The 22,092-nt window shown below is 36.3% G+C and overlaps 1 protein-coding gene across 1 annotated transcript; it reads right to left on the bottom strand.

The window, feature by feature from the left end:
* Positions 1-426: 426 nt before the first annotated feature.
* mier3a (mesoderm induction early response 1, family member 3 a) lies at positions 427-21,095 on the bottom strand. Its single transcript, XM_051686365.1, has 13 exons — positions 21,051-21,095; positions 18,946-18,970; positions 18,633-18,778; positions 18,286-18,420; positions 15,014-15,134; positions 14,840-14,913; positions 12,277-12,346; positions 12,030-12,175; positions 11,855-11,936; positions 11,648-11,742; positions 11,411-11,538; positions 5,907-6,052; positions 427-4,045 (listed from the first exon to the last, which is right to left on the bottom strand). The coding sequence occupies exons 1-13, from the start codon at positions 21,057-21,059 to the stop codon at positions 3,597-3,599; spliced, it is 1,626 nt and encodes a 541-aa protein (XP_051542325.1). The 5' UTR covers positions 21,060-21,095; the 3' UTR covers positions 427-3,596.
* Positions 21,096-22,092: the final 997 nt, after the last annotated feature.

Here is a 22,092-nt window from a genome sequence, read left to right as displayed (position 1 = left end):
TAGTTCATATATACAATTATTATGTTTTATTTGTTTGGAGACGTTTTTGGACACTATGATTAATAATATTTGTAATGCTATAACTTTTGATTACTTTGTCGAATCGACACAAAATGTTTCTCAGATACAGTTGAGATGATTGGGAACAAAACAAAAGCAGTTTTTCTGAGCCACCTTGTTTACAACCAGAGATATATAATGTCAAATAAGAAAAAAGTACTTTTTTTTTTTTTTTGTAGCAGAATGTATCATCATTAAAGAATTTGAAAAGTTTTCTTTACATTGACACCAAACACATGACCCTCCTTGTTTTGTTTTGTTTTTTGTTTAGTTATAAGCCTTTAAATCTTTAAAAACACCTTCAGAGCTTAAGGGGTTGAAGTTAAATAACATTTGCATTTTTTTATAAACTCAGCAAGACGGTAAGAATATCTCCAGAACTTTATTCCTGGAACGGATCGCCAGTTAAGTACAACATAAAATACAAATACAAAACAAAACAAGAACAGTGTCTTCTGTACAAACATTAAGAATGATAAAACTTCCTTTCGAATATTAATTCCCGCTTGATTGTCTATGTAACACTATTATTTTATTACACCAAAGTGTTGAAGAACTGAAATTTATTAGCTTTTTTTACTCCAAAAGCATGAATGAAAGAAAACTGATTGTATACTTTAAAATACAAAAACATTAGATAAGGGAAGGTTTTTAAATGTACAATTTTTTCCCTGGAAGCAGATGACCATTACTATGTTACAATTTGAATTAAGCTATAACTTATTTTTATTTATTTATTTATTTTTTTACAAACTTTGGACATAAATTACTGCACCAACACAATTTCCTAAACTCTTTTCAATCCTGGGAGGGACAGAATAAATTAATTGCACAACCTACAGGACTGAATTGGAGAATATTGTATTAAATGTATTTTAATGTATCAATACACATCCTTCAAGTATGTAAAGACAAAAATATATATATATATATATGGAGAATTCTGGCTGCAGATACAAGGAAACAATTTTACAGACATATCACAAGCCTTTCAAGATGAAAACTCTCCAAAAAGACCGCACATAATTCACTAGTCTTTGTGTTTTCCAGGTAGATTCATCATGCAAGTTTTGAAATGAGGATTAAGGCAACATTGCAAATCGGGTTGTGCCTTAACCAAAAACATTCTTGTCATCGAATGAGTTCAGTAAATCCCTAAGATGCATTAATACTGTACATTCAGCTAGCTCAACCACGTCCTGTGAACACAGTGATCCTTCTCTAGCGTGTATCCAAATGGACCACAATGGTGTTAAAACAGGGTAAGAAACCCCACATCCTGGGAGGATACTTTATTTCACTCGAGTACAGAACGCTAACACGCTACACCCACTTGCAATTGAGTGAATAAATAAATAAATAACTCTTTTTAAGCAAATCTCTTACGAAGAAAAACTTCAGCGAAACAGTAAAGAAGGCATTCTTGTGGCATATGAACAGACTCAAAAGTACAGAATTTAAGTTTAAGTTCAAGTCTGTTTGCCGAGGAAGAAAAAAAAAGTATGTATGTATGTATCTGTACATATTTACATATTATTGCCATTCGAGAGTATGTAAAACTTTTCTGAAAGAAAGAGGTAAATACATTTGTAAAAGGAGAAAAATGAAAGGGCAAATATGATCCATTTAATCATGGTGTAACTAATCCAAAACATTTCATGTAGTTTGTGATTTTCGCTCATTTAAGTAGATGCATAGATATTCTCGTCTTATAAGCAAAGATCTGGAACCAGGCAGTGAAATCAGTGATGGAAAAAGGCAGATAAACAGAAATAAAATGTACAACTTTGCATAATCGTTTACTAAAGGAAACAGACGTTAAAACTGCGGCTAATTCTGTTCCCGATGTCTTCAACCAACTGTGATTAAGAAATCCCTGCAAACAATTTAAATAAATAGCAATTCTGAAATATTGAACAAATGATCTTGTACACATTTGAAAATAAAAAACAAACTCAACATGACATGTGCCAATAATTTCACAACCATTTCAGAAAAAAAAAAAAACCTTAGAGTTTGACTATTCTCTGTAACGACCAAACTGCAGTCCAATGGACTTTATTTCAATAAATACGCCCAACTATCAACTATTCGATAAAGCAAAAGTTGCAATAAGGGAAGGGAGAATATAAACAACACTAATAAATATGCAAAGTAGAAAAATTATACATGTCATCGCAGTGTTTTTATACCTCTGACAGGTTATGTTGTAAGAATCGTTTAGTAGCAAAAGGAATATTCCAGGTTTAAGTTATGTGGCATAATGTTGATTACCATAAAAATGAATTTCGACTCGTCCGTCCTTTTCTTTAAAAAAGCAAAAAAGTAGGTTACAGTGAGGCACTTACAATGGAAGTCAACGGGGCAATTTTTGGAGGGTTTAAATGTAGAAATGTGAAGCTTATAATTTTATATTAATTCTTCTGTTAAAACTCATGTATTATTTGAGCTGTAAAGTTGTTTAAATCCTCATTTTCAGGGTGTACAGCGTTACATCGTTGCAACGAAGTTGTAAAACTGGATACAACTTAACAGAAGCGATTTTCTCACATTAAAAATCATGTTAACACACATACCGTTTACGTTTTGAGGCTATACTTTTGAAACAGGGTAGTATTATGTTTACATTGGCCGTATTCACTTCCATTGTAAGTGCCTCACTGTAACGTTGATTCTATTTTTTTTTTTTAAGGAGTGACGAGTCAAAATGTATTCTTGTGGTAAATCAACATTATGCCACAAATGCTGTCGATTGAGCTAAACTTGTATTGAACCTGAAATATTTCTTTAAGGGTCTATTTAAGTTTCCAATAACCACCGTAATGTTTCACAAATTGTGTAAAACCATTCATTGTTTGTTTACAGTCTTTTTTCTTCTTTCATTACAACTTATGTTACATTTTTAGGGTTGTGATGCTCAATGACTATTTACTGTAAAATAAATAGAGCTGCTTTTTCATGGTGCAAAAAATGGCTCCATCAACAGTGGTATTAGAGCAAATGGTGTTCAGACGGTAGATACCAAAAGCCCCATTTTGACCGCTATGTGCGCCAAGGCCCAGGAACAAACACCTGTAAACACTGATAAGTACCACAGACGAGAGGTTGAATAGCCAATCATCATGGCTAAAAAAAAAAAACCTTGCCGTCGGCCGAAGGTGTGAGATCCATCAGTTTGTGCGATAACTCCCATCACAAGTTTTCCACAGTATTCGGACGTAGACACGTTATGACACTTCCAAAATTTCAAGACTGGAAATAAATGGCTGAATTAACTCTTGAGAAATCAAGATTTAAGTCTGTACAATTAGACATCACTGATGTCATAGTAAAAAAAAAAAAAAAAAAATCTAAAAAGAAATCTGTACACACACACACACACACACACACACACACACACACACACACACACACATATATACACACACACACGCACGCACGCACGCATATAATCGGAAAACGAAAAAGGAATTTCCAGGAAGCGGCTATGTACACATTTGATTGCAGGTAGTCCCGTTTGAAGGCACTACTTTTGTTTACTCGGACTGTAATGCCACGTGCTGGTGTAGTGCGTGCGAGGTCATGAAGCTGCCAGCCTCACCGGCCGATAAACCGGCAAAGTCAGTGACCGAAACCGCCATTTTTGCACTCGTGATGTGGCGCGTGCGGCTCTCGTAGTCCACACCCATGTTTCTGTTGCCGACTGATACGTCGTTTATGAACGGTTCTGACAGACCCATTTTGAGCCGTTTGGCTGGGGGCCGTTCGCAGTCCTCGCTGCACACGTTAATCTGGCTGAGGTCTGAGTGATAGAAACCTGTTTCGAGCAGGTTCAGACAGTCGCCGTCTCTGTTGTTGGAATAATTGAGAGGTTCCTCGTGACTCAGCGTGCCACGGTGCAGCCCGTCAAGTGGGGAGAAGTTGTAGGAGTCCAGACAGCTCACGTCTGCTGGGTTACACACCGATGCCACAGTGCTCGTCAATGCTGCGTGAAGAGGGAAACAGTTAAGCATTATTAAAGCTGCAACAATTAACCAATCATGAACTGTTGTCAATTTTCGATTTGTATTTTACTTGTCTGCGAGCTTGCTTGTGTGAATAATCTAATGTTATATATTAGATGTCCAGAACAAAATATGTGGTGTAGCAGGAACAGCATGCTAAACAAATCAGAAAAACAATTTATATTGGAAATATATTGATGATACAATGTTATACAAAGGGGAGAATCAGCTTTTTAATGACACTTAGATTGAGCTTCTAGTCCACTCAGAGGCCGATATATTTTATGAAATAACGAGGGTGGTGCTTGAACTGAAAATTAGACTGAATGTCTATGGACGAGCACATCTGTGAGGGCTAAAATGCGTTAGAGCACCACCTACATTTCAGATTGGCATTTTGTGATGGACTGTGATAGAGAATAAAATAGCTTGCAGCCATTTAGTGGAATAAAATAGGACTTTTTGGAGGGAGATGGAGTGAACAGAACCAGAATTACATGCATTAAAATTTAGGACATCACCACAAAAATAATAATAATTTTGGGATGCTGCCAGCAATTTTTCACTCAAATTTAAAAGCTCACCATTTACATATACTGTGGACTAACTGCCAAAAATTTGTCTCATTGTTTTCAGAACCTAACCTAACCTTCACTTGGATTATATATTAATGCACCAAGTTGCTTGAAACCCAAATGCAGGAAATTTCTTGGCAACAATCTACTGTAAGTCTAATGGACACTTACATTTTAGATTTTACTTAAATTAAAACAAACAAAATATGAATGCAGAAATTAGCATTATGCATTGATATGGCTGTTGGTAGATTTTGGAACTGCCAGTCAAAACGACTATTGCCAATCGGCCAATCGTCATTGGCCAATGACAATAATCTCAAAATGGACAAATATTGTCCAATATATTGGTCTAGCACTAATTATTAGTGCTGCCATTTTATAAAAGCAATAAGCCAAAAGAGGCTGTGCTTCAGTGATTTTACCAATGTTTAATGTCCAGTCATGCCTAAAAACTCTGGCAAATCAGTGCAATGTACAACCTTGAGGGCCTTAGTGCTTCAATCACAAATACATACACTGGCAGCTAAAAGTTTGGAATAATGTACAGATTTTGCTCTTTTGGAAAGAAATTGGTACTTTTATTCACTAAAGTGGCATTCAACTGATCACAATGTATAGTCAGGACATTAATAACGTGAAAAATTACTATTACAATTTGAAAAAATGTTCAGAACTTCTTAAACTACTTCAAAGAATTCTCATCAAAAAATCCTCCACGTGCAGCAATGACAGCTTTGCAGATCCTTGTTATTCTAGCGGTCAGTTTGTCCAGATACTCAGGTGACATTTCACCCCACACTTCCTGTAGCACTTGCCATAGATGTGACTGTCTTGTCGGGCACTTCTCACACACCTTACAGTCTAACTGATCCCACAAAAGCTCAATTTTCTTTTAGTTTTTCTGTTTCAAAAGTGGCTTTTTCTTTGCAGTTCTTCCCATAAGGCCTGCACCCCTGAGTCTTCTCTTTACTGTTGTACATGAAACTGGTGTTGAGCGGGTAGAATTCAATGAAGCTGTCAGCTGAGCACATGTAAGGAGTAGTGATGGTGCTGTTTTTTTACATCAGTAATGTCCTGACTATACTTTGTGATCAGTTGAATGCCACTTTGGTGAATTAAAGAACCAGTTTCCTTCCGAAACAGCTAAATCTGTACATTATTCCAAACTTTTGGCCACCAGTGTAAATTAAAGGCTGGTGTCAAAATAAGGTGAACCGATAGAAGACAGCTTGTGTCCAGAAACACTTGCATGTTGTGGACGTACCGGAGAGGTCACTGGCTGTGATGGAGTTCAGGATGTTGAGTTGTTGTTCGGTTGGAGGTTCTATTCTGCTGCTGCTGCTGGAACACACTGATGCAGATCCATCGACCAAACCCTCGGCCTCATCCACCAACCGGTCCATCAGATCCCTGCAGAAATGGCGAAGAGAGAATCAATCTTCAGTTCAAGAGGATAAGACTGATTCATGCTGGCTAAATGATTAGGAGAATTTTGCATCTTACTGTCCACTGAATTAAACAAAACTACCACATGCAGGGCCGTTTCTAGGTATAGGCGACCACCAGCTGGGGGGGGGGTGCAATGCAGACTGGACCACGAACCGACAGGATGAGATCGCTCCCCCAGGGTGACAATTAGCAATCTCGCAAAGGGCGCCAAAATGGTCAGAGACGGCCCTGACCACATGTGTCTGTATAAGGGATGTGTACGAGTTACTGAGTACTCCTTCTGCACCAGCAAGTCAACTACTAAAAACACTAAAATATTGAAAATGTAATTTCCTTTGCGCATTTGCCTGCCATTAAACTGTACTTTTCCTCTGAAACTCAACCAAATCATGCAGTTACAATTGGGCTGTGGATGTGTGTCGTGTAGGTTGGATGAAAAATTACTATGATAGCATCTGTGTTTTCAAGCAAAGCCAAATGTAGCATTACTTGTAATATTTTGATTATTGAATTCTACTCTATTGGTATTCAGTTCTTGTTGAGTACTGCAAACCAACGGACGAGGATCTGATTTTATGTTGGAAAGAAAATACGAAGCGGCACAAGAAACTCTGAAGCTTATCAGACCAGTATGTGTATGTGCAGGGCACATTTTATAAAAATCCAACTTTCACTTGTTTTTTCTGAATAATAACATGTATAATGTTATAAATGTGATAGCCTCTTTATGTAGACTCAGGGCTCTATTTTCGCAAGCACACAAAGCGCAACAACCGTGCCTTATGTCTTATCCAATTTTCAGGAGAGCGTGGGTAGCAGTGTTTGCGCTAACTGTGTGTATGAGTGCAAACCATGGGTGAATTGTATGTTAAAGTGGTGTAAAGCGTAATTTGCTATTTTCCTGAGAAATAGGTCATTGCGCTAAGATGCTTCAATAACACGTCTGTTTTAAGCGCAAAGTCCAAATTCAGTTCCTGCATTTGCAGTTTGGAGATTCCACCAGCAGGTGGTAATAAAGTTAATGTCCAAACTCTGAAAATACACTGTTGTCGTCACTGTTTGTTTTATAAAAACAAAAATGAGATTTGTGATAAACTGTCTTTAGGTCATGGTTTATTTTTCAACTATTATTTTTTATATTTATAATTGTATTTATGATCTAATTTGTTTTGGTATTTTTTTCTACCTGTTGTTGTAGACTAAGTCACTGCAAAAGGAGCAAGTGGAAGGAGAGAGTAAAATGTTTTAATTATTTTTTTGACCAATTTGTTATTTTGATTATATTTTCATTTCGTTTGAAGTGTAATTTGAATTTAGAAATATTTTTAGTTTAATTTTTTCATGTTTCAATAAATGAACTTTATTTTTCAAAATTGGAAATCAACCGTTCGAAGTGAAGTGCATGCCGTTACAAACACTGTTAATATTAGGGATGGGCATTTTGGTCATTTTGTCTTCTTGAGTCCTCTGACTAAGTACTCGTCAAGTCCTCGAGGGGCAATGACATGTACATTACTGTATATATAACAACATGTCTGACAAACGTCTTTGGCTGCTGCATTGCGTCATGTTGTTCCAGTGTATCGTCTATTCATTATTATAGGCTGTTATAAATAATGTTACAAAATGTACAAACGATTGCATAATCAAAATATAATGCATCATATTTTGTCATTATGTGAAGATTCGCTGCCCAACTCAATGACAGAATGCACACAACGCGCGTCTGTCTGTTCTTCCTTCAGGTTACCGTAGAAATCTTAGTAAGCTCGCACCAGTTTTTTTAGTGACTGTCTGAACCGTCTGTTTTCAAATCGTGGTTGGCTTAGCAGGAGACGCCATAACCATCGCGTTTTTAATATGCGTGTTAAGTTGAAGTTCAGTTTTGAAGGCGCTGCATTCTGCTCCGTTTAGCTGCGCTCTATCTAGCTGTTTGAAACACTCACCTGCTGTATATGCGCTGCTTCAGCGCATTGAGTCCACTGCCATACTGCCTGATGCGTGTATGTGCATGTGTGTGCGTGCGTGTCTCCAAGTGTTCGCTCTTGTGGGGAAAGCTGCGATGCTCCATATTGTTGTTGCTGTGATAATTCATGAAGCGTTCCATTCGACTCAAGAGTCGGAATTTCCACCTTTCAACTGGGGAAAGTGCAACGGAATGACACTTTATGTCAGACTTCTAACTTGGAAACGGAAATCTTCAACTCCCTTTTCGACAAGATGTAGGTGTGTGTTACATCACGCAAACATGTCAGCACCCAGGGCAGGGAGGTTTACAGTCAGTGACAAACGTTCACTTTTATTAAATATCCATTAAAGAGTCAAAGTTCTTACAATAAATAATAAAGTGTTCAGCAAACGTTTTGCAGAGACAGATGTTTTCACAACACGGTTAACTGCACTCTTTTGATTATCGTAACGTTAGCATTGCAGCGTCATATATCAGTTTGGTTGCTATGAGACGTCTCTGACAATCAATATACCCCTCAAAATCACAACGTAATCAAAATTAAAAATAAGCTCCCTCTTTGACACGTTTGGGTTTAGTTGTCAGGTAATTGTCACTGAATTTCGAATTAAGTGAAAAGTCACATCATGCATGATCACCATCGATCATTGCTGCCACGTCCAAGTACCCGAGTACTCGTGCCCATCCCTAGTTAATACTAGCCATGATTTGTGTGTCAGTAGATGAAAATGATTAATACATTCACTATAATTTCATGGAGCCTGTATCCAAATCCTGATCCACATTTCCATGCGTGTAAAAGAAGCGTGTCCCATTTAACAAGGATGCAGTTAATGCACAAAATAATGCAGGTCAATATTTCTATTCTACCAATTCATTGCATACAGTCCATTTACACTACCAACTTCTTATGAATGTGCTGTCTTTGTTTATACTGCTGGTGCTTGACAGGGAATGGACTATATTATTGGACGCAGATGGTGGAATAACTGGAGAAGAACCTCCAAATTAAAATTGCACTTGACCTCATTAGCGCATGCTTGCACAAATGACCAAAACTACATGGCCATGCCCACTGACTGTGTGTTTAAGGGTGTGTTCACACTTGTAGTTCGGTTTTCTTGGTCCGGACCAAAAAAGAAAATTATACATTTAGTCCTGGTTCACTTAGCGTTCACACTGCCATTTTTAACACCGAACCTAAAGATACAAAACAAATGGCACAAGGTCACAACCTGATTGGACAGCTTTTATGACGTACATTTTGCGATGGAACTTGCCGAACATCCAAAACAATGCTGGCTGCTGGGCTAAATGCGCTCATAGGATTTATGTATATATATATATGGTGGTATTTTTACCAGCTGAGAACAAATGAAGAGCTAATAAAATGTGTAAAGTAGTCAAAACAGCGGCAGGAATTCCTCCGTTGCACACACAAACGAAGATATGCTGCAAGGAGACGGCGGTTCCGACGCCTGTACGAACTGTAACGGGCAACATAGCTCCTATGATGAGAAGAACCAGGTATGCTTGAGGTCAGTATTAAAGGCAAATTACTTCCTGTTATTGGTCCGTTTTGACGTCTTTGGTCCATGCTGCATTCATATATCAATCAAACTGCACCAGAGTTCGTTTGGAAGCAGACCGAGACCCACTATTCAGGGGGTCTCGGTCCGCTTGTTTGGTGCGCACCAAGGTTCGGATGGCAGCGTTCACACTTGTTCAAATGAACCGCACTAACACAGAGTTCGTTTTAATCGACCAAACATGCAAAGTGTGAACACACGCTAAGAATTATGGCATAGCACTGCGCTTAATGCTAGCGCTCTTAAAATAGGGCCCTCAGAGTGTGTGTGCATTACCCTAATGCCATCAGTATTGGTTTGTTCCTAAGCCCCAAGTGAGTGCAAATGTTTTTAACTGTTATTTTTAAATCTTTTTTTTTTTTCTCATTTTGGATGAGTATTTAGGGGTTCAAGCGCTTGGCGCTGAAACCCTGTTGTAATTGTTCAAATTTGTATTAGGGGTTCAAGCGCTTAGCGCTGAAACCTTACTGTAATTGTTAAGATTTGTATTATTATTATTATTATTCCGCCATAAAACTGATTGGGCAGAGCAAACCGTAAGGCCTAGAGACTTGAAACTTGGTCAGATGGTAGTAGTACTGCTCGCTACTCAGAAACACGGACTCGGCGAAATCGGTTGATAGGGGGCGCTACGGCGATCAAAAACGCGAAACTGCTCATAACTTCTAGACCGTTTGTCGCAGACTCGTTATACCACTGGAATCCTTGGCTCAAACCAAACAAAACGTATATCTCCGATTTCATTTCTGCCTATAAAAATTTTCCGCTATCTTGGATTTTTCATAAAACCTACTTTTGCGAACTAGTCCTAGGTTTTTCGTCTGATCGGGACCAAACCAGTGCCAAACGATTCTATGGAGTCTCAATATCAAAAGTTATCAAAAAAAGTTTGAACTTTCGACTCGAGCAAGCTACGGTATGCGAAAACGTCGGAAGTAGGAGTGGCCAATTTTACGTAAATGGCTATAACTCTTCAAGGAAATGAGATATCTTCACCAAACTTGGCATGCATATGCAAGAGGTCAATCTTTGGTCGCCCAGAAAAGTTGGCGCGGTTTTGTCACATGGTGGCGCTCTAATACCAATAAACATGAAATTGGCAGTAACTATGAAACTGTTAATCCTATTGACTTCAAAACAACCGAACGAAATGAGATATTTTCACCAAACTCGGTACACGTGTATAAGCTCAATCTGAGGTCACAGTAAAAACACCGTGGAGTTTGGCCACTTGATGGCGCTATAACAGGAAAAAAACATGAACAGCAATAACTACGCAACCGTTAGTCTGATTGAGTTGAAAATCGGCTTGCAGTGTCTTTGTCCAAGGTGCCATGACTGTCTATGAGAACACTGGCATATCTCAAAAAACATGGCCGCCATCGGCCAATGAAGTTGAACGGAGGCCGATCGGCACAAAATTCGGTGGGCCTGTTCGACTCCTGGCTGTAGAGGTCTGTGAGAAATTTGAAAGAAATCGGACACCCTTTACCCTTTGGTAGCTATAACAGTGTCATTTGGAAAATGGGTTTGGTCAAGTGTACCAATAAGCCTAAAATTCCTAAACAAAAACTCAGAACTTCACGAAATTAGCTGAGCACATGCGACATATGATTCTAAACAAGCATGCAGACTTTTATGGAGATCGGACCAAAGGCCTTAAACCGCTTGAACCCCGTTAATTGCTGCTCGCATCTATACTGTTCATTAAAATTAATCAAATGCCCATCCTTAGTCTGTATGAATGCTTGAGAAACTCACGTAACACCAGGATAACTGCTGAACTTCTTTTTTCCAAATCGGTTTTGCTGGACGAAAAAGTCAAATCGTTCAGACTTCTTCCACATGTAGTAAAATGCGACACATTCGGCCACCGTCCTCGTGTTGACCTTGAGAATAAACACAAAAGTCACCATACAAATAAATAAGGACTTTAGGTGCAATCTGAGATTTTTTTAGGATATACAAAGAAAACGAAAGATGTTGTCATCATCTTACTTTGTGTTTCTGGATGAGGTGGAAGTTCTTCTCGTACAACAGAAGAGCGTGCTCAAAATTTCGACATTCTTCTTCAGACCACGGGAGCATCTCATCTACAATAAAAAGATTAAAAAATATTTTAGGTTTAAAAGCAACATTCAAACTTCTAATTCAAGCACTTTCAGCATCATCATACTGAAAACTACAACATGGAAATCCACACACCTTTTAAAGATTTTTCACTGCTGCGATACCGTTCAAGAGCTTTCTGGACATTGTAGTTGCATTTCAAGAGCTCATATAAGGCCTAGATGACAAAAACAAAAAAAAGTTTACTTGAGGGTTGTCTTTGAAGAGGAGGATTGGAACATTGTGCATAATGTATGTGGTAGATCTTTACCTGCTCATTGTCTTTGACGAGAGAACACGGTCCATCTGCCTCCATCTGTCCTTCCACACTCAGAGCAGCGTCCTGTAAGAAGCTTTTGACTTTAGACTCGGGCAACATGTCCGGCTGCCACAGTAGCTGATCTTCCTCGGCATACACTGAAGAAACACAATTAAAAGACAGTTTAGAAAGATAATTTTAAAACTGAGGTCTTCCCAAAAGGACACATATTCACAGTTTCAAAATATCCGACACTCACCTTTTTCATGGTCATTATAACAGGCAAGCGTGGGAATTTCTGCTTGATAGTCAGACCCCACCATGATTTCCTGTGAAAGCAATACAAACACGTCAATTTGTTTAGAATTTATCACAAAGAAATTAAAACTAGATGTGTCAAGATATGGAGTGAGGAGGTGCATTGCTGTTTATATCGGTTTTTATGGCAACAATTTTAATTAGGATAATAAATACAGTGTTAAAGGAATATTCTGGGTTCAATACAAGTTAAGCTCAATCAACAGCATTTGAGGCATAATATTGATTGCCACAAAATTGACTCATCCGTCCTTTTCTTTAAAAAAAGCAAAAACTTGGGTTCCAGTGAGGCACTTACAATGAAAGTGAATGGGGCCAATTTTTAAAATGTTAAAATACTCACTGTTTCAAAATAATAGCCAGAAAATGTACCTGTGTTAATGTGTGTGTTAACATGATTTTAGTGTGATAAAATCACTTACTAACCTTTTTTTTTTTTACTAAGTTATAGCCAATTTTACAGCTTCATTACCATGACGATGCCAACACAGCAAGCCCTAAAATGACTGTAAAAATGACTATTTAAACAACTTTACAGCTCAAATTATACACAAGTTTTAACAGACGAATGTACGTGCTTTTCTAAATTTTAAGCTTCACATTTCTGTTTAAACCCTCCAAATATTGGCCCCATTCATTTCCATTGTAAGTGCCTCACTGTAACCTTGATTTTTGCTTTTTTAAAGAAACGGAGGGATGAGTCGAAATACATTTTTGTGGTTATAAACTTTATGCCACAAATGCTGCTGATTGAGCTCAACTTGTATTGAACCCGAAATATTCCTTTAATTTTAACAGTTTTTTGTTTTAGTCAGTTTGTCTTTTGATGAAAAAGTCCTTTAAAATTAGTCAATATTTGTCATGATATATTCAGTCATTTTAGCCAGTTTTACTCTGGCATATAATTTGTCAATGAAAATAATATCTTTTAGTTGACGAAAATGTGCAAAATGACAAAAACGTGCATCAAACTGTAACAGACTAAACTTTAATCAAATATTCAAATAGTTAGAAAATAGTTAGACTCCAGCCAGGTCTCCTAAGCAACCAGATTGGCCCAGTTGCTAGGAAGGGTAGAGTCACAAGGGGTAACCTCCTCATGGTCGTGATTAGTGGTTCTCGCTCTCAATGGGGCGTGTGGTAAGTTGTGTGTGGATTGCGGAGAGTAGCATGAGCCTCCACATGCTGTGAGTCTCCGTGGTGTCATGCACAGAGAGTCACGTTATAAGATGCACGGATTGACGGTCTCAGAAGCGGCGGCAACTGAGACTTGTCCTCCGCCACCCGGATTGAGGCGAGTAACCGCGCCACCATGAGGACCTACTAAGAAGTGGGAATTGGGCATTCCAAATTGGATGAAAAAAAAATATTACAAAAAATATATATATAAAAAAGTTTTAAATTTAAACATGAATCAAACATATACGTATAAAGCGTATAAAAGACATTCATATAATAAATATACTGAAGTATTAGCTGCTCTTTAGAAGTTAGCCTACTGTATTCGGAATGCTTTAGATACTTTTCCGTGTTTAGTCAGTTTAGGATACTGCATTGCGTGTAGCGGGATTTTTCAAATAAAAACAGCGTATTCACAACATATTATGAGTTCATGTTCATTTGCTTCATTGTCTGTGCAGATGTCAGTTGTAATATTGCATAAATGCTGCGGATACTGTGATTACTCATGTTAAAATAGGATGCGTGTGAGTGAAGTAATTAATCTGTTTTAAAGCGGTTCATTTTGCTGGTGTTCCAAATCTATATCTAACGTCAACAGACGTTTCTCTAAATTTTTCTACTTCTGTTTATATCTTTCAGTATACGTCATTTTCGACAACAGTAAGCTTTGATAAAATCATTTAATTATCGCCATAATGCGTCTTTTTTGTCTTATATTTTGTTTTTTTACCCCCTTTGGAATTCCCACTACTTACTAGGTCCTCGTGGTGGCGCAGTTACTCGTCTCAGTTGCCTCCACTTCTGAGACCGTCAATCCGTGCATCTTATCATGTGACTCGTTGTGCATGACACCGCTGAGACTCACAGCATGTGGAGGCTCATGCTACTCTCCGCGATCCACGCACAACTTACCACACGCCCCATTGAGAGCGAGAACCACTAATGACGACCATGAGGAGGTTACCCCATGTGACTCTACCCTCCCTAACAACCGGGCCAATTTGGTTGCTTAGGAGACCTGGCTGGAGTCACTCAGCACACACTGGATTCAAACTCGCAACTCCAGGGGTGGTAGTCAGCGTCAATACTCGCTAAGATACCCAGGCCCCCTTTATTATGGGTTTTTTGATTGTCAGCGATAGCGGATATGAGATGGAAAAGACGCATTATAACGATAATTAAACGATTTAGCCAGTGATTTCTTTGACTAGATTAATACTAAATAAATATGAAAATTCATCTTAGCTTACAAACATTTGACAGGACAAGGTATTTTTCGTCAATTTCATGGGCCGAAATCAAATGACCGTGCTCTTCCTCACCTTGCGGGAATCTTCAGGGTTCAAACCATCTTCCTCTCCCTCAGACTCTTTGTCTCCATCGTAAACAGTGTTCGCTGAAAAGAAAAAAAAGTGTTTGAGTGCTATGAGAAAATCAAATGCCTGAACATTTATTCAATAAAACCAAGTTACAAAAGCGGTGGGATAAATGCTTACATCGAAGAGTTCTGGGGAAGAAATCGTTTGTTTCGTGCGACGTCACAGACGGTGTGAGATCATCAGCAGAAGACTGAGTTTCTTCATCGTCTCCAGACAGCAGATCTTTAGCGATCTCCTCCTGTAATGAGACAAGTTATTAAAAGGTGTCCAACATAACCATCACTTCTGCATTCGTTACATAAAATAACAAAATAAAGCCTAAAAACATTCACATCTTATATAAGCGCCACCTAGATTTCATGTGGTCGAAATATTAATATGAATATAAAAGTCTTTAAAATATCACCTAAACAGGCATATCATTTATCAAATGAAAACTCTCATTCTCAGCAATGTGACTGTATAGTTTATTTTGTTGCCCTAATACCACAGTTTGAAAGATTTCTGTAAAACATCAAATACAAATGTCTCTTTTATGTGCCGATCACTGCTGCTGTAAGCCCCAAATAGCTAAAAACTTTATATCTGCTTTTACCAAAAATTAGCAATTTTTGACTTGTCTGTATAGTCCAATTATATGTTTCAGATGTCCAGAACAAAATAAGCAGTGCCGCAGGAAAAGCATGCTAAACGAATCATCAGAAATATGTTTCTGACTATTAATGATACACATCACAAAGGGGAGGATCACAGCTTTCTAATGACACCTAGATTGAGCTTCTAGTCCACTCAGAGGCCGATATACTTAATGAAATAATGAGGGTGGTGCTTGAACTGAAAATTAGACTGAATGTCTATGGACGAGCACATCTGTGAGGGCTAAAATGCGTTAGAGCGCCACCTACATTTCAGATCTGTATATTGTAAAGGAATGTGGTTAAGCAGAGGAACAAAACCCCTTTTAAATTGTTCATTAAGATCTATATTTTTCTGTATTATAGTGCTATAATGTTTTTTTTTTAAACAACATTTTCAACCAGACATATTTTATGATTGCAAAAGAGGGATCAAAGGACTCCTATTTTCACCTCATGTTAACAATAATAATTTTCCAATAAGACAAGGAATTATCTTAAAAATACATACACTTACAATAGCCACATTTATGATGTCGCTGCATTCATAATGCTATGTTTTTATCACTTAATATTCAAATAAGTTGATACTTTCTGTACAGAGTTAATTATTAAATATAATGAACAAATGGTCTCCCTTCTTTACTTTAAATGCCCATAAAAATGTGTTACAGATGCTTCATATCAAATCATATTGATATTATTGAGAGAATCACAAACCTCCGCCGCTCGTTCTTTAACATGATTAAAAATAGATCGCCGATTACTGATTTGATCTGTGACTTGTTTCAAGCAACTGCATTTATTGCCAGCATTTGGGAAGGGATCATTTTGATAAAATATTTTAATACTGTAATAAGAAGAGGGGGCCCTGGGTAGCTCAGCGAGTATTGACGATGACTATCACCCCTGGAGTGGCGAGTTCAAATCCAGGGTGTGCTGAGTGACTCCAGCCAGGTCTCCTAAGCAACCAAATTGGCTCGGTTGCTAGGGAGGGTAGAGTCACATGGGGTAACCTCCTCGTGGTCGCGATTAGTGGTTCTCGCTCTCAATGGGGCGTGTGGTAAGTTGTGCGTGAATCGCAGAGAGTAGCATGAGTCTCCACATGCTGTGAGTCTCCGCGGTGTCATGCACAACGAGTCACGTGATCAGATGCATGGATTGACGGTCTCAGAAGTGGAGGCATCTGAGATTTGTCCTCCGCCACCCGGATTGAGGTGAGCAACCGCACAACCACGAGGACCTACTAAGTAGTGGGAATTGGGCATTCCAAATTGGGAGAAAAGCGGATAAAAAAATATATATATATATATTTTTTAAATATACTGTAATATGATAAAATCATCTAATTTTGCTGCGCTGCTCAGAGTGTTCCGCACACACCCACTAGAGGGTGCCACATGCTCGCGCAGCACTGTCTGAAGTGGTGAATACAGACTATATATTTTAAAACGCAGCCCTTTGCGGCTTAGTATTTGTGTAAGGCCATATCGCAATTTCCTTCATAATTCAATCCATCATGAAGCCTTGATGGATATTAGGGCTGGTCGATATAGCTACAAATTTATATCTAAAAAAAATATGTTTTTGCTCTTTAAATCGAAGGAAACAGCCATTGTAGCCAAACAGTTACTATATTTTAAAGGCACTGAATAAAAATCTATTTTAAAATGATAAAAGGCATGTATACCCAAAGTTTCACTAAATAAACACAAGTGGAAATTAATTGATGCACACTTTTATATTTTATATACAATGACACATAGCTTAATAAAAAACATTATTTACTTTAATATTTTTATTCTAGAATTGTGCTAAAACTACTCCACTTATTTTTTTGGAACACAGTTGAATATTGCATAAATTATTAATAATACTAAATTATTACTGTGGGTCCCAGTCAATTTTTATAATACAAAACTGAATTTTTATTTTTGCTTATATTTTGACACTGAAAGTGCTGTGTATGTTTGATAGTTTATGTTTCCCATCTGGTCAAATGCTGTCATCTCCTTTTCTGTTACACTGTGCCATGTTTGCAAATGTGTATAACTTGTGGCGGTTACTAATGTTTGGAATTGCATGAATGTTTGAACATGCAGTATTTTTTTATTTCACAATGCATGTGAACTGCTCTAAAAGCTCTAAAAACAGCACGTCATCCGAGCATACGCAAACCATATTTATAGTCTTAAATCAGATCTTTTTGCAGTTTAATAATCACATATGACCATATCTGTACAGCCCTGAAGGACTGTAAAATTAGTCTGCTTTTTATATTCTATATATATCGCTTAGGCCTAATGGATATCATACAAATGTCTCTGAGATTAAAGTCTGGAGGTTTTTCAAGCATTCTGGAAAGTTTTGGATACTTTCTCAACTGTCATGACGGTTTCTCACAATTTGTTTAAATGACAACGAACAACAAATAAATATTACATGTTCTCAGGAGTACATAAAAAAAATTGTGGATAGAACTACTTCTGTATTGTGCATTTCGAAATAAAGATTTTACAAAGTGTGTGCTCTCCCAAAAACTCCCAAGTCCATTTTAGTCACGCCCATAATACAAGTTCATTTCCCGATCTGCAGGTGTCTATAATGACACATACTGCAAATGTCACGTCATGCTGAAATTGCCCAATACTTTAAGCAAAATACCGAATTTGAATGTCACTTTGACAGCTCAATCTACAGTATGTCTAGTCATCTAAAAACCTAAACTAATCTGAAGATCTAACAGTTATTTACTTTATCTAACGTCATGTCGGGCAGCTCATCAGTTAGCTCTACAGACGAGCTGTCTGCACTCGAGCCTCCGACTGCACAGTCTGCAGCTTCATATCTGTACAACGCCAGCAGTTCTTCCAACGGCATGTTCCCCTCCTGTGAGAAAGACATCCGGTAAAGATTCTACAGTTGGATTTTAACATTAAAATGGATGAAACTAAGAATCTAGAAATAATGTAAAATTCTATACTGAAGCATTAGGGTGAACATACACATTATGGGTTAATAATATCATAGCAGTTAATGGCCATATTTGTGCATCTCAAGGCGAAATCCATCATAAAGATTGGCCAAAAATAAAATCAAACCTTCTCCAGATCAGCGATTTCGGAGCTCCCGCTCGATGCTCCATCTCTCATCTCTTCCTCCTCTAAAGTACGTTCGTCATCGTAATCGTGCACCAGCATGTCTGCCGTTAGGTCAAAATCGTGATCTTCCGATGACAAAGAGCCAACTGAAAAAAGCAATATTAATGATTAAAAAAACCATAAGTGATATTATGCATTAAAAGGATGACTTATTCTGTTTGTTGTTTTAAAGAACAGCTATACTGCTCCATGTTAATAAAGTAATTCTTCAATACATGGACATGATTAAAAAAAATAAAGGAGGATAAATTACCTGGGCTTGTACTTCCCAAGGAAACCTGAAATTACAAAAAAAAAAAAAAAAAAACATAATATTTGAGAGAAATGTACGGCATTATAAATACTTTTGGTTCACTTCCCTTACAAAAATTAACCATGCCAAGATTGGCAACCTTGACAAATTAAGTAAGTTATAGTTACAGTTCTAAAATCGTAAATTAATATGTAATTGAATTCAAAGGGTGCAAGCACTGTAGTATGTTTTTTTAATTATAATTATTATTTATAAATAATTTTTTTACCCCTAGAGTTATCCCAGTTCTACTGTAGTACATTTTTTATTATAATTATTATTTATAAATAATTTAATTTTCTCCCAAGAGTTATCCCAGTTCTACTGTAGTAACTTTTTTTATTATTATTATTTATAAATAACTTTATTTTTTACCCCTATTTATCCCAGTTCTACTGTAGTAACTTTTTTATTATTATTTATAAATAATTTTATTTTTCCCCCTAGAGTTATCCAGTTCTACTGTAATAACTTTTTTATTATTATTTTTAAATAATTTTATTTTCCCCCTAGAGTTATCCCAGTTCTACTGTAGTAACTTTTTATTATTATTATTATCATTATTTATAAATAATTTTATTTTTCCCCCTAGAGTTATCCAGTTCTACTGTATTAACTTTTTTATTATTATTTATAAATAATTTTATTTTTCCCCCTAGAGTTATCCAGTTCTACTGTAGTAACTTTTTATTATTATTATTATCATTATTTATAAATAATTTTATTTTTCCCCCTAGAGTTATCCAGTTCTACTGTATTAACTTTTTTATTATTATTTTTAAATAATTTTATTTTCCCCCTAGAGTTATCCAGTTCTACTGTAATAACTTTTTTTATTATTATTTATAAATAACTTTATTTTTTACCCCTATTTATCCCAGTTCTACTGTAGTAACTTTTTTTTATTATTATTTATAAATAATTTTATTTTTCCCCCTAGAGTTATCCAGTTCTACTGTATTAACTTTTTTATTATTATTTATAAATAATTTTATTTTTCCCCCTAGAGTTATCCAGTTCTACTGTATTAACTTTTTTATTATTATTTTTAAATAATTTTATTTTCCCCCTAGAGTTATCCCAGTTCTACTGTAGTAACTTTTTATTATTATTATTATCATTATTTATAAATAATTTTATTTTTCCCCCTAGAGTTATCCAGTTCTACTGTAATAACTTTTTATTATTATTATTATCATTATTTATAAATAATTTTATTTTTCCCCCTAGAGTTATCCAGTTCTACTGTAATAACTTTTTTATTATTATTTTTAAATAATTTTATTTTCCCCTAGTTATCCCAGTTCTACTGTAATAAATAATAATGCTAAAAAGTTATAAATAATTTAATTTTTTACCCCAAGAGTTATCCCAGTTCTACTGTAGTAACTTTTTATTATTATTATCATTATTATTTATAAATAATTTTTCCCCCCTAGAGTTATCCCAGTTCTACTGTAGTAACTTTTTATTATTATTATCATTATTATTTATAAATAATTTTTTCCCCCCTAGAGTTATCCCAGTTCTACTGTAGTAACTTTTTTTTTTTCCAAAAACTATGATTATATAATTATATTAATAATGTTTAAAATAATTAACGCTTAAAATAATGCAAGCTTAGTCGAATAAAAAGTAAATTAGTCAAACGTCACAGTTTACAAATAAACACGTTTAATTGAATGGGGGTAAAAAATAATATAAACTTCCAACTGTATTTTTTACTCTTTAATACCACAATATATAAGTGGAAATTATAAACTGAATATATAATAAAACGAGCGGAACCAACGCCGAGCGCTCGACTCTAATAAAAGCTTCTGGCTGCTCGCGAGCTCAGTCAGATCTGACGCCGAAGACGGACGCTCGACGCTTAAAGAAGCCCCGTCGACGTTTCAACCACCCATTTTGACGGCCAATACCATTCAAATCTGCACCAAACTGACCTTTATCTAGACATAAGGTCCTGTTACACGTAATCAGACATAAAGATTCCAAAATAATGAACTGTGGTGAGAAAAATTTACGTCCAAAATACGACGCCTTCCCCCTATTTTCCAACTTACCTCCGCCATCTTTGTACCTTTCGGCTCCTAAACTGGCTTTCCGACGGAACCCGGATTGACGTTGTGAGCCAATGATGCTTGATTATTTCTACAGGTTCGCTCCGATTGGTTGACGCGTTTGGAGCGCACTGCGAGCGGGATACGGGATTGGCTGGTGCGAGAACGCTGGTTGACGTCAAAATACTGTATTCGACTGAGCGTAATCACCTGAATTCACTCTAAAATAAGTAAACAATCTAAACGCAAAACGAACATTTGAAGCCTTTTCTCTAAATAATTCAATTAAATTTTTGTCCTACTACCTATTTTTTTGTTTTATTATTATTCTGTTTTATTTTGGTGTAATTGTGACAGTAGATGCACATTATAATCCTCTATATTTGCATTTGTTTGTAAATGTTTTTATTTTGCAATAAAAAAATAAATCAAATCACATGAATTCATTAGGATGAATAATTGAAATGTATAGAATATATATATGTATATTTTAGATGACCTTTTATTGTTATATTATTTTAAATGCATACTGAATGCATCGATTGTTTCTTGTAGGTAATAATACAAAATTTGTTACAGATTATAAATTAGATTTGACATTTTATTTTTTCAAATAGTGACCACGACGATTTTACTCCAGTGATAAATATAATTGTTTTATGTGTCAAATTGAATAGATAAAAATAAATAAATAAATAAGCCTCTAGTTAGTGTATATGAAGTAACTGACAAATCTGGTAGTATAAAATCAAATAATAAAGAATAATAATAATAATAATAAAAAATTACTCACTGATATTTGGGGAAAAAATGGTGGGGGGGGGGGATACAAACACTCTACAGCTTGTGACGTCACTCCGTTTATACAATCATTGAATTATCAAAATATAAATTAATCTCTCTCTCTCTTTTCTTTAGACGTTTAACATTTCTCTATATTATTTCTCTTGCACACGTGTTCTCATGTAGACATGTCATACATGTTAAGATCTCAGTAGAGCACATGGTGGCGCCAGTTACATGTTCCAAACATGTTTCCAAACTT

The sequence above is a fragment of the Myxocyprinus asiaticus genome, chromosome 43, assembly GCF_019703515.2.
Source record: "Myxocyprinus asiaticus isolate MX2 ecotype Aquarium Trade chromosome 43, UBuf_Myxa_2, whole genome shotgun sequence".
Taxonomy (NCBI): domain Eukaryota; kingdom Metazoa; phylum Chordata; class Actinopteri; order Cypriniformes; family Catostomidae; genus Myxocyprinus; species Myxocyprinus asiaticus.
Note: the sequence above shows the minus strand (reverse complement) of the source record. Positions and strands in the feature narration are given on the sequence as shown.

Bases quoted from the DNA above. Each gene is read 5' to 3' on its own strand.
- mier3a (XM_051686365.1), bottom strand. The intron at 18,779-18,945 runs GTAATTTATCCT...TGCTTTTTTCAG, and splicing joins CTTGGGAAGTACAAGCCCAG to TTGGCTCTTTGTCATCGGAA. The intron at 12,176-12,276 runs GTGAGTGTCGGA...GTGTTTCTTCAG, and splicing joins TTATAATGACCATGAAAAAG to TGTATGCCGAGGAAGATCAG.